The 13,487-nt window shown below is 38.6% G+C and overlaps 1 protein-coding gene across 2 annotated transcripts in view; it reads left to right on the forward strand.

The window, feature by feature from the left end:
- The window catches only part of ODAD2 (outer dynein arm docking complex subunit 2), a 269,467-nt gene that overhangs the window by 86,936 nt on the left and 169,044 nt on the right, over window positions 1-13,487 (forward strand). For both annotated transcript variants that reach the window (XM_027122033.1, XM_027122034.1), the window contains 3 exons: window positions 1,855-2,060; window positions 3,455-3,553; window positions 8,811-8,958. In XM_027122033.1, coding sequence (XP_026977834.1) covers window positions 1,855-2,060; window positions 3,455-3,553; window positions 8,811-8,958 — 453 coding nt within the window. The remainder of the gene's footprint in view (window positions 1-1,854; window positions 2,061-3,454; window positions 3,554-8,810; window positions 8,959-13,487) is intronic.

The raw sequence follows: 13,487 nt of genomic DNA on the forward strand, positions 1-13,487 counted from the left end.
CTGGAAAGAAGTGATAAATTTTATTGATCTTTTTGAAGAACAGCTATTTGTTTCATTGATTTTCTCTATTGTTTGCTTTCTATTTTATTTTGTTTCTGCTCTTTAAATTTTTCTTTCTTCTGCACTCTGGGTTTAATTTGCTGTTCTTTTTTTTTTTTTTTTCTGTGGTACGCGGGCCTCTCACTGCTGTAGCCTCTCCCGTTGTGGAGCACAGGCTCTGGACGCGCAGGCTCAGCAGCCACGGCTCGCGGGCCCAACCGCTCCACGGCATGTGGGATCTTCCCGGACCGGGGCACGAACCCGTGTCCCCTGCATCGGCAGGCGGACTCTCAACCACTGCGCCACCAGGGAAGCCCTATATTCTTATTAAGTTTTATTTTGTTCATTCTGTTGATTACTGAGAGGGGGGTTTTGAAGTCTCCTAATTGTGGATTTATCTGTTTTTCCTGTTAGTTCTATTGTTGCTTTAATCTGTTGAAATTCTATTGTTTGGTGAACACACAGTTAGAATTGGGTGTAATTGGCTCTTGGGCATTATATGTCTCTCTATCTCTGATAATATTATTTGTTTTGAAGTCCATTTTGTCTGATTTTAATGTGGCCATTCCTGCTTTTTTTGATTATTGGTTTCATGGAATATTTTTCTGCAGCTTTTTACTTATAGTGTATTTATATCTTTATATATAAAATGGTTTCTTTTAGACCACAAATAATTGGGTTTTCCTTTTTCATCCACTCTGACAATTTCTTTTAATTGACGTTTTTAAATCATTTTCATTTAATGTGCCTACTGATAGAGTTGAATTACATTTACTATTTTGCTTGTTGCTTTTGTTAGTCCCATTTGTTCTTTGTTCTTTTTCTTCCCCCTTTGAATTAACTGAAGTTTTAGAAATGATTCCATTTTGTGTATGCAATTAGTTCATCAGTTATACTTTTTAAAAAAACATCACAGTTGGGCTTATAATATATGTCTCTAATTTACCTTGTCTGCCTTTGAACAGTATTATACAGTCTCACAAGTAGTCTAAGGGCCTTACAAGAGTGTGCTTCGAATGCCTCTCCCTGTGTTTGTACTATTGTTGTCATACATTTTACTTTGACATGCTATCAACCCCTTATCACAAAGAAACTTTTATATTTATTTTTACCATTTCTGCATTCTTTTGTGTAGATGTGTGTTCTGTCTCGTATGAGATCCCTTCTGATTGAAGAGCTTCATGAACAATTTTTTTAGCCTGGGTCTTCTGGCAGTGAATTCTCTCAGCTTTTTTTCATCTGTGAAGTCTTTATTTTACCTTCATTTTCAAAGGATTTTTTTTCTCTGTATAGAATTTTGGGTTGACAGGATATGGGTTTTTTCCCTTTCATCACTTTAGCTATATCACTCCCTTGTCTTGTGGATTGCGTTGTCTCTGATGAGAAGTCTCTTTTAATTGTTATGTTCCTTCCTCTCTCTATAATCTGTCTTTTATTTCTGGCTGCCTGCAAGGTGGTTTCTTTATCCTTGGTCTCAGCAGTTTGACTAAGATGTGTCCCAGTCTTTACAGGGTTTAAGTGTAATTTTTTCGTGGTGATGGTGAGGAGTGAGTTGGTCCAGTCCTGCTGCTGTATCCATGTGGGCTGCAGCGGGGGTGTGAGTTTAGGATCAGCCCATCACTGTCAGCCTAACTCCAACAGAGGCCTTGGTCTTGAAGTTGCCCAGATTCAATTTGTGTTGCTAAGCAACACAAGTTAGAGCATCTTGAGACTTCCTGTCTGAATTTATCGCCAGGGTTAATTTTCAGATAACACGAGGTAATTCAGAAGTGATATCACGGTAAAAATATGCTCTTTTTTTTTTTTTAATTAAAGGAGGTTAGATCCAATGAAGAACAGCAAAAGGAAAAGGATCAGCCTAATGAGGAACCTGAGGAGGAAGCAGCCGCTTTACGTAAAGCTAGCGCTGCTTCCCGCGGGAGTGCGCTGGAGAAGAAGCAAATCAGTTTGGGAAGGAGTCAGATGACCAAGAGATTAGAGCCAAGTTTGAACTGGAAGACCATACTTTCTGATGCCAAAAAGTATGTAGACGCTTACATGATGGGTTTTCTGATACATCCTTGCTAACCACACAGTTGCCCAACTTTTCACATAACTCAGTTTCATCAGAGAAAACTACAGAGGAGATACTCACACCTCCCTCCATAATATAAGTTGGTTCCTTCTTGTCCTCTTCACGTTCCAGGCAGAAAGATTTGACAGCCAACAGCGTTTGTGTGCAGAGCACCACGGAGGGAGGGAGAGCCCAATTCACTTTCATGTGGTTGGTGAGTCAGGGCAAATAACACGTGAAAAAGATGATAAAAACACATGGAGGAATCCCATGGGAAATGTAAACATTGTGGTAGGGACCTGATTAAGTGAGTGTTAGAAGAATTCCACTTTAAATTATGTGATTAAATGTACCATTATGTGTAGTTAATTAGGGGAAACTTCATAGACGTGGTATCTCGTATATTAACAGAACTTTAAGTAAGTACTATAAAAAAGGATAGAACTGCAAACATATAGATGGTCTGAGTAAAGTGGACACAGGTTTGATGAACGTCTGAAATATACAAGCCTAGTTCCATTTAGGACCCTCTGTAAATTGGTGCCAAAGCCAGTGTTACCAACACGCAACAGAAGCACCTAGAGCACTTTTCAAGTTTAGCAAATAGGTTAAAAGTTACAGCCTATTTTTATTCCATGTCATCCCCTTATTCGGTTAAGAACTGGGTCCCTGCTGGTCACATGGGTCCTCACCTGCAGGGATTCTGAGAGCCACAGGTGATTGTATTTTGGGTGCAAACTCAGAGAGCTGGCAGAGGAGTCCTGTGGAAGGAGGAGACATGCTTGGTCCTCTGAGTCTCACTGATTTTGGGGTGTTTGACCTTTGTGGCTGTGTTTGAAAGAGTGAGTCTGAAAATGACAAATGTATGGGCTACTCTGTTAATGGGGAGGTGAATTATAAAATGCTGCTTTTTGCATGTGCTTATTTTCTTCAATTAAGAATTCACTAAACAAGTATTTAATGCAAACCCAGTACATGCCAAGGTGTAGACTAAGCTTGAGAGTATCCAGAAAATCAGGCACAGGACCTGCTGCAGTGTCAGGTGGGCAAGGTGGAAAAACAGGCAGCTGTGATCCAGGACAGACTGAAGGACCTTCCCAATGATGGCAGCCTATGAAGGCCTGTTTCTAGCACAAAGAAATACTGGACAGAGTGTTTCTCCGTTACATAAAATGCATGGCTGTGCCTGAAGGACAAAAGGGACCTCTCAGGTGTCAGATGAGACTGGAGCTCATAGTCGTTCTCTGTGTTAGGAAAACACATCATTTGGATGCGTGAAAATGATGGAATGTTTGTATACATTTCTATTTTAATTTCCTTTTAGTCAGCATAAAGTAATTAATAAAATTAATATCTCTTTAGGAACAAAAGCTCACTAAGAGACACCCAAGAAGAAAAACATGGAGGAAGACTTGAAAAGTCCAGACCGTCTACTTCATCTGGAAAAGCACAGTTAATTCGGTGAGTTTCTGTTCACATGACCAGTTCTTTAAAGCCAGCCCTATGCAACAGGCTAGTTAATGCTGGTTAATGGTGTTTTACTTTCACATTAGGGTCCTAAGATATCTATATTGACAGTTAGTAGGAATGCTGTAAAAATGGTAATAGTGGATTTCTTTCAATACATTTACAGAATATCCTTTTAATGTGGAGTTTCTTTAATACAGCGATCTACTGGTATTAGTTAACTCTTTGTAAATGAATATATTTAATGCAAAAAGCAGTTAACTAAGTGGTAGCAAAACTGGGCTCTTATCTGATCTCTGGCCTCTGAATAATCATGTCATACAAAATTGTCATCTTTCTGAGCCTCACTTTACTGGTCACTGATGGCTCTGCCAGTTCTAAAGTGATAAATGTTATTTCTCATTAAAACAGCCATTATTAGAAGGCCAACTAATAAGCTTCTTACCCAGTTTTCCGTTTGATAAAAGTGACGTATCTGGGGAGAAGGTTCAGCCATTTTTACTCTAAGGTGGTGGTGGGAAGAAATGGCAGAAATTTCACATTTTAAATTTGCACACTTGGAAAAAACAAACTTTAAGACACTCTACAACGTGTATGCCATTTTGGGGAGGTAGACATAATAAACCATTAATTTTTTGACAACTTTTTAAAGCTTTTTATTTTGAAATAATTGTAGGTTCACAGAAAGTTGTGGAGATAGTGCAGAGAGGTCCCATAGACCCTTCACCTAGCCTCTCCCAATGGTTAAATCCTGCATCCTCCGTAACTGTGGTACAAGATCAAAACCAGGAGATTAACACGGGTACATTGTATAGGTATAGTTCAGTGTCATTATACCCTGTGCAGGTTTGTGTGATGACCGTGGCGACCAGGCTAGATAGAGCACTGTTCACCCCGCACAGACATCCCCCGGCCGCCCCATTATAGCCACAACCCCCGTCATTCCCACTTCCTAGCAACCATTCATCTGTTCGCTATTTTCATAATTTTGTCATTTTGGACCGCCATATAAATAGATTCATACATTTTTTTATATTGACTTTTTTTCAACACCATAATACCCTTGAGATCCACCTAAGTTGTTGCATGTATTAATAGTTTGTCCCTTTTGATTGCTGGGTGGCGTTCCATCGTATGGATATACCATGCGGTGGTAGTTTTTAAAATTATTCACGTATTAATGCACCTTTTAGTTGTTTGCAGTTTTTGGCTATTAGAAATGAAGCTGCTGTGAACAGTCACACACAGGTGTTTGTATAGATGGCAGTGTTCATTCCTGTAGGACAAATGCCCAGTTGCTGACGAGATAGTAATTGTGTGTGTTTAGCTTTTTTAAGAAACTGCCTACCTTTTCCAGACTGGCTGCACCATTTTATGTTCCCACCAGTGACGTCTGAGAGACTCAGTTTCCCCTCATCCCCGCCAGCATTTGGTATTGTTGCGTGTTGTATTTCAGCTCTTCTGAAAGCTGTGTAGTGATAGCTCATCGTGGTCTTAGCATTTCCCTAATGGCTCATGATGTTAACATCTTGTCGTGAGCTTATTGCCGTCCCTTTATGCTCATCAGTGAAATGTCTCTTTATGTCTTTTGCTCATTTTCTAGTTGAATCATTTGTTTTTTACATGTTGAGTTTTGAGAGTTCTTTTCTATCCGGGATATCCTTGGTTATAGATGTAGTTTGCAGATATTTTCTCCCTTTCTGTGACTTGTCTTTTCATCCGCTTAATAGGGCCTCTCAGAGAGCACTCTTTAATTTTGATGAAGTCTGATTTATCAGTTTTTTCTTTTATGGATTGTGCCTTTGATGTCACAAAGCCCTTGGTCCTGAAGATTATCTCCAATGTTTTCTTCCTAAAAGTTTAATAATTCTACATTTTATATTGAAGACTGGGATCCATTTTGAGGTAATTTTATATAAAGTATGAGACCTAGGTCAAGATCCATTGCCCTAGGTCATTTCTCCAGCACCACTTGATGAAAAGGCTGTCTTTCCACCTTTGACTTGCTTTTTCACCTTAATCAAAAATCAGGTGGGTGTACTCGTGTGGGTCTATTTCTGGATCTTTATTCTGTGCCGCTAACTTTTACGTCCAGCCCTTTGCCAACACCATACATTCTTGATTGCTGTAGCTCTGTAGTAAGTCTTGAAATCTGGTAAAGCGATTCCTCTCACTTTATTACTTTTCTTCCCCAAATCGTTTGGACCTATTCTAGCTTTTTTCCTTTCCTCATAAATGTTAGAACGACCTTGCTATATCTAACAGAAAAAACTTACTGGAGATTTTGATAGAAATTGCATTAAAACTCTGTATCAGTTTTGAGAAAATTGATCTCTTTACTATGTAGACTCTGCCAATCCATGAACACTGTATGTCTGTGTATTTAAGCCTTTGATTTCTTTCACCAGCAGTTTGTAATAGTTTTCAGCATATAAGTCCTGTACATGTTTTGTTAGATTTACATCTAGAAGTACAAACGCCAGTACTATGTTGACTATCAGTGATCAAAGTTCTTACTTTTTCTCAATCTTAGGAGGAAAGCATTCAGTCTTTCACCAGAAAGTATGATGATAGTTTTTGTACAGCTATTCTTTATCAAGTTGAGGAAGTTCCCCTCTATTCTTGGTTTTCTGAGAGTTTTAATCACCATTGGGTGTTGAATTTTGTCGCATGGTTTTTCTACATCAATTGGTATGGTCATGTCATTTTGCTTCTTTAGGCTGCTACTGTGGTAGATTACAATGGCTGATTTTTGAATACTGAATCAGCCTTGCATTCCTGGAATAAACCCCACTGGGTCATGGTGGGCTCATTCTTTTTATATCTAGCTGAATTATGTGTGCTAAATAGTATGTTAAGAATATTTGCATCTACACTCATGAGGGATATTCAATAACAGTGTGTTGTTTTTGTTTGCACTTTGGTTTTGATATCAGGCTTCATAAAATGAGTTCCCTTCTCTTGTATTTTCTAGGAGAGATTGTATAAAATTGGTGTTAGTACTTACTTCTATGCCTGTTGAAATTCTCCAGTGAAATCATCTGGAACTGGAGACTTTGGCTATGAGTTGTAAAATTATGAATTAATTCCATTAATAGTTGTAGTGCTGTTCAAATTATGTGCTTCATATTGGTTAAGTTACGGTAGTTTGTACCTTTAAAGGAGTTGGTCCGTTGTATCTAAATTGTCAAAATTAATGTTCGGTTGTTCATAGTTTTCTCTTATGATCCTTTTGTTGTCAGCAGGATCTGTAGTGATATGCTACGTTTCATTCACTTCTGGTACTGGAAATTTGTGTCTTCTCTTTTTTTGTCAGTCTTGCTAGAGCTTTGTCAGTTTTATTGATCTTTTCAACAAGCAGTTTTTTGTTTTTATAGATTTTTCAAGTTGTTTTTCTGTTTTCAATTTGATTGACTTCTTCTCTTTATTATTTCCTTTTCTCTGTTTTCTTTGGGTTTGTTTTGCTCTTCTTTTTCTAGTTTCTTTAGATGTGAGTTTAGATGACTGAATTGAGACTTCTCTTTTCTTATGTAGGCCTTTAGTGCCATGTAGTTCTCTTTCTGCATTGCTTTAGCTATGTACAGAAAACCTGATATATCTTTGTGTGTGTATGTATGTGTGTGGCATTTTTCAGTTTTATTGAGATATAATTGACATACAGCTCTGTATAAGCTCATGGTGCACCCTATGACTTGACATACGTGTATTGTGAAATGACTGCAATAGGCTCAGTTAATTTACACCCCCTTATGTAGTTGCAAATAACTCTGTTTCTTGTGATGAGGACCCTCAGACTTACTCTCTAAGCGACTTTCAGATACACCACGCGGCAGTGTTAGCGTAGTCATCTCGTATACCACATCCCCAGCACTTATTTATCAGATACCTGTGTGTAGCGTTTGAACACCTTCCCCCAGTTTCCCTCCCTCCACCTCTGGTAAACACAAGTCTGATTTCTATGAGTTTGGTTGTTGTTTTGTTTTTGTTTTTTATTTTTAGATTCCACGTATAGATGAAATCATAGAGTATTTGTCTTCCGCTGACTGATTTCACTTAGCATGATACCCTCCAGGTCCACCCAGGTTGTCACCAATGGCAGGATTTCCTTCTATTTTTATGACTAATATTCCATTGTTTGTATGTATCACGTCTTCTTTATCCATTCGTCTGTCCGTGGACACTTGGGTTGCTTCCGTGTCTTGGCTATTGTAAATAATGCTGCAGTGAACATTGGGGTTTACTTCATTTTTAGGTAGACCTGACGTACCAGATTTTCCTCTTTAACCAGCACAGGTTTCCTGACATCTTTTGGACAAGAGGATACATAAAACTGAAACTCAGCTCCAGGCCCTTCAGTTCAGGATTTCCCCCCACTGTGGCCCAGAGAGCACAGCTGCACCATTCTGCACTTTTGAAAGTATAAGAATTGGAGCTGTCTGTGCTGAAAAACCTTTGAGAAATTAAGAGAATGGTAGAACCTTAAAAATAATGAAACTTGACAATTACCCATCCTCCTACTATGCTTCCAAATGGAAAAGACTAGGAAAGAGTTTTATGGAAGAGAGCACCTGGGGGGATGGAGAGAGAAAAGGAGGGAGAGAAAGAAAGAAGATAAGGATGAATTGACTATGTTCCCAAGGGCTTGAGTGAACTAGCCTGTGTCTGTGACCTTGGTGTTAAGTTAGAAGCCTCTAGAGCAGTGAGGAATAAAGTGAACTCTCTTTGGTAAGGGAATAAATGCCTTCCCTCTGGGGCACTGGCAGCACTGCCCAACTGAGCTTTCTGCAGTAATAGAAATGGTTTATTTCTGAGCTGTCCTGTACGGTAGCCACTAGCTACCTATGATTATTGAGCACTTGCAGTGTGGCCAGTGTGACTGGAGAACTGAATTTGTAATTGTATTCAATTTTAAGTAAGTAAATAAAAGAAATGTAAATATAAAGAACAACATGTTAAGTCAGTCAGCTGCTACGACAAGTGGCAGTCTTCAGTCGTTTACCTAATACCCTTGCCATTTCTTGCTGTGTTCTTTATTATTATTGCACCCGTAGCAATAATACTGAAATGCATCTGCTACGGAGACGTGTTTGCTCACCTCCTCATACAGATATTAACAAAGATCTTCCAGAACTCAGAAGGTGTTGGTACCTTATCCATTGCTTGTGTACATGTTGCTGAAATAGTAACATTATAACCATGTCCATACTGTAGCATAAACATACTTATTATACCTTGTTGTTGTTGTTCTTAGTAAGAGTGTTGAAAAGATTGAGGAGATTATTAGTGAGAGCTCCTCAGAGAGTGAGGAAGATGAAGAACCACCTGACCATCTTCAGGAAACAAATGCAGATTTGCCATCAGAATACTGGCAAATTCAGAAGCTGGTGAAATATTTGAAGGTGAGAGAGAAACCTTTTGTACTATGTTTGCAATGTTTATTTAAAATTTTTTCCTGAAAATGTATGTTCTGCTTCCAAGTTGACTATATATTTATTTCAAGTAAGGGTAGTAAGTATCCCTGTTACTACTTCAGTGTGCACAGGGGAAGGTCCTATTACCCTGAGGATAGCAAGGTTCATCCTCATGGAGCAGCTGGGCTGTCAGGTACCAGCCCTCTCCCCTAGCTGGGGAGCGGTCAGCGGGCCATGGCAGCCGTCAGATATTGTGACTTGCCACCGTTTTATGATCTGCAGTATGATGCGGTGGAAAGAGCAAGGAGTCTTGAAGTTGGACTTAGACTAAATTCTAGGTTGTATCACTTACTAGCAATGTGACTGTTGAAAAGTTATGGTTTTGAGCCTTAATTTTCCCAACCCATGGAGTGAAATTAGTAATACCCACTATAGGATTATTTTAAGGACTGAGAAAACACATTTGAAGCATGTGGTGTGTCTGATACATTGTAGGTGCTTAAAATATATATTGGTCCATTTCCATTACTCTCAAGTAATATCCCATGTGTGAAAACATTTTATAATAATAAATAAATAAATGGCCCATATAACAGTGTATCAATATTTAAGTCCTTGAATGTGGGGTGGGGCAAGGAAAATGATTTACCCAAGCCCAGATTACTGTTCATTTCTGATATTGGATATTGATAAATGGCGAGGCCAGGTCTAAAGCGATAGCCCAGAAGTACTTGTGAAAACAGCATTTTGACTTACGTCATCTTGTCCTCCTGCATTTGCTAAGCTTTGCATAGTTCAAGATATTTATGTGACTCCTAAATCGCTAAAGGGTACTTTTCCTGTGCCTCTGAGGTCGTCCCAAGCTGACAGGTGAACTAGCCTATATGCACATTTTGGTGAATTCAACAGAGGCCCACTGCGTGGACAGTCTGGTAGGTATAAGTAAGCCAAAAAAGGTTTTCCTGAAAGAAAAATATGCCCGCTTGCCTGTTGGACACAGTCTCAGCGGCAATTCTCAGCACTTCTCAGAAAAAGTTTTTTATGTTTTCCTGAATTCTGAATCCCAAGAAAAATTAGTCAAGAAATTGGGAAAACGGGAAGTTAGAATTAAAATTTGACAATTAAAATTTAATAATCTTCCTGAAGACATTACTGGCTCAGAGGAATCTACTGACATCATGGAGAGCAACACCTGCTGATCATCTTGGTAATCATTCCACAGCATAGGTGGGTATCAAATCAGCACATTGTACACGTCAGATACAATTATATTTGCCAGTCATCCCTCAATAAAATTTTTAAAAAAAATTCTGGCAGCAGAATCAAAGGTGAAGGTAGACATTTCCAGGCATCAGGACGGGAACCAGTAAGAGTAAAGTGGTCACAGCCCAGGCGGTCAGCCTCGCTTGTAGCTGTTGCCGTGCTCTAAATGATGTGTATGTGCAAGTCATTCTTGCAAAAATAAATGATCTGCTAATATGCATCATATACTTCATACAAGTCCTGTTAGTGGTGTTCTAAGAAATAACAAATTTGTAAAGCAAAGTAAGTCGTTAAATCTGAAATTTTGATCTGTGATTCTCTGTAGCCCTGGTGAGCTTGCTAGGAGATCTCAATGGTATGTCATTGGATGTACCCGGGCATTGTGTTGTGTTTGAATATTCACTATATTGTATATATTATGTATTACAATTTGTTCTTTCCAAGTAATTGAACATAAGAAATGCAAAGAGAGGAAGATGTGAGTGTGGGTTGTGCAACAATGCATCATGAAACCAGAAAGTGATCTAAAATCTTAATTAGCAAAAACAACATAGACCTCAATGGTCCAACCAGAATCAGGGCAGGCAGATAAAATATTTTCATCATTAAAAAAGGAAATGAGCATATATGATGCAAACTCTAACGCCTAACTTGGCTATGCTTTTGGAAGCCTGTCAACAATTTGACCAATGTCAATGTAAAATGAAAAAAAACATTTTTAACATCTGGCATATTTGTCCTGAAACAAAAATCAAGACTATTGCATAGGACGGTTAATGCTTTGTGTATTTTAAAATTATATTTTAAGAATATCTTATAAATGATAAATATTTTAATGTCATCTTTCAGTTTTTAAAATGGCTTTTATTTTTACTTTATTATTATTTTTTAACATCTTTATTGGGGTATAATTGCTTTACAATGGTGTGTTAGTTTCTGCTTTATAACAAAGTGAATCAGTTACACATATACATATGTTCCCATATCTCTTCTCTCTTGCGACTCCCGCCCTCCCACCCTCCCTATCCCACCCCTCCAGGCGGTCACAAAGCACCGAGCCGATATCCCTGTGCCATGCGGCTGCTTCCCACTAGCTATCTACCTTACGTTTGGTAGTGTATATATGTCCATGCCTCTCTCTCGCCCTGTCACAGCTCACCCTTCCCCCTCCCCATATCTTCAGGTCGGTTCTCCAGTAGGCCTGTGTCTTTATTCCTGTCTTACCCCTAGGTTCTTCATGACATTTTTTTCCCCTTAAATTCCATATATATGTGTTAGCATACGGTATTTGTCTTTTTCTTTCTGACTTACTTCACTCTGTATGACAGACTCTAGGTCTATCCACCTCATTACAAATAACTCAATTTCGTTTCTTTTTATGGCTGAGTAATATTCCATTGTATATATGTGCCACATCTTCTTTATCCATTCATCCGATGATGGGCACTTAGGTTGTTTCCATCTCCGGGCTATTGTAAATAGAGCTGCAATGAACATTTTGGTACATGACTCTTTTTGAATTCTGGTTTTCTCAGGGTATATGCCCAGTAGTGGGATTGCTGGGTCATATGGTAGTTCTATTTGTAGTTTTTAAAGGAACCTCCATACTGTTCTCTACAGTGGCTGTATCAATTTACATTCCCACCAACAGTGCAAGAGGGTTCCCTTTTCTCCACATCCTCTCCAGCATTTATTGTTTCTAGATTTTTTGATGATGGCCATTCTGACCAGCGTGAGATGATATCTCATTGTAGTTTTGATTTGCATTTCTCTAATGATTAATGAAGTTGAGCATTCTTTCATGTGTTTGTTGGCAGTCTGTATATCTTCTTTGGAGAAATGTCTATTTGGGTCTTCTGCCCATTTTTGGATTGGGTTGTTTGTGTTTTTGTTATTGAGCTGCAAGAGCTGCTTGTAAATTTTGGAGATTAATCCTTTGTCAGTTGCTTCATTTGCAAATATTTTCTCCCATTCTGAGGGTTGTCTTTTGGTCTTGTTTATGGTTTCCTTTGCTGTGCAAAAGCTTTGAAGTTTCATTAGGTCCCATTTGTTTATTTTTGTTTTTATTTCCATTTCTCTAGGAGGTGGGTCAGAAAGGATGTTGCTGTGATTTATGTCATAGAGTGTTCTGCCTATGTTTTCCTCTCAGAGTTTGATAGTTTCTGGCCTTACATTTAGGTCTTTAATCCATTTTGAGCTAATTTTTGTGTATGGTATTAGGGAGTGATCTAATCTCATACTTTTACATGTACCTGTCCAGTTTTCCCAGCACCACTTATTGAAGAGGCTGTCCTTTCTCCACTGTGCATTCCTGCCTCCTTTATCAAAGATAAGGTGACCATATGTGTGTGGGTTTATCTCTGGGCTTTCTATCCTGTTCCATTGATCTATCTTTCTGTTTTTGTGCCAGTACCATACTGTCTTGATTACTGTAGCTTTGTAGTATAGTCTGAAGTCAGGGAGCCTGATTCCTCCAGCTCTGTTTTTCGTTCTCAAGATTGCTTTGGCTCTTCGGGGTCTTTTGTGTTTCCATACAAATTGTGAAATTTTTTGTTCTAGTTCTGTGAAAAATGCCAGTGGTAGTTTGATAGGGATTGCCTTGAATCTGTAGATTGCTTTGGGTAGTAGAGTCATTTCCACAATGTTGATTCTTCCAATCCAAGAACATGGTATATCTCTCTATCTATTTGTATCATCTTTAATTTCTTTCATCAGTGTCTTATAATTTTCTGCATACAGGTCTTTTCTCTCCTTAGGTAGGTTTATTCCTAGATATTTTATTCTTTTTGTTGCAATGGTAAATGGGAGTGTTTTCTTGATTTCACTTTCAGATTTTTCATCATTAGTGTATAGGAATGCCAGAGATTTCTGTGCATTAATTTTGTATCCTGCTACTTCACCAAATTCATTGATTAGCTCTAGTAGTTTTCTGGTACCACCTTTAGGATTCTGTATGTATAGTATCATGTCATCTGCAAACAGTGACAGCTTTACTTCTTCTTTTGCGATTTGGATTCCTTTTATTTCCTTTTCTTCTCTGATTGCTGTGGCGAAAACTTCCAAAACTATGTTGAATAAGAGTGGTGAGAGTGGGCAACCTTGTCTTGTTCCTGATCTTAGTGGAAATGCTTTCAGTTTTTTGCCATTGAGGACGATGTTGGCTGTGGGTTTGTCATATATGGCCTTTATTATGTTGAGGAAAGTTCCCTCTATGGCTACTTTCTGCAGGGTTTTTATCACAAATGGGTGTTGAA

This window comes from Aethalodelphis obliquidens, unplaced genomic scaffold, assembly GCF_003676395.1.
Source record: "Aethalodelphis obliquidens isolate GAN/ISIS:26980383/991018 unplaced genomic scaffold, ASM367639v1 scaffold23, whole genome shotgun sequence".
NCBI lineage: Eukaryota > Metazoa > Chordata > Mammalia > Artiodactyla > Delphinidae > Aethalodelphis > Aethalodelphis obliquidens.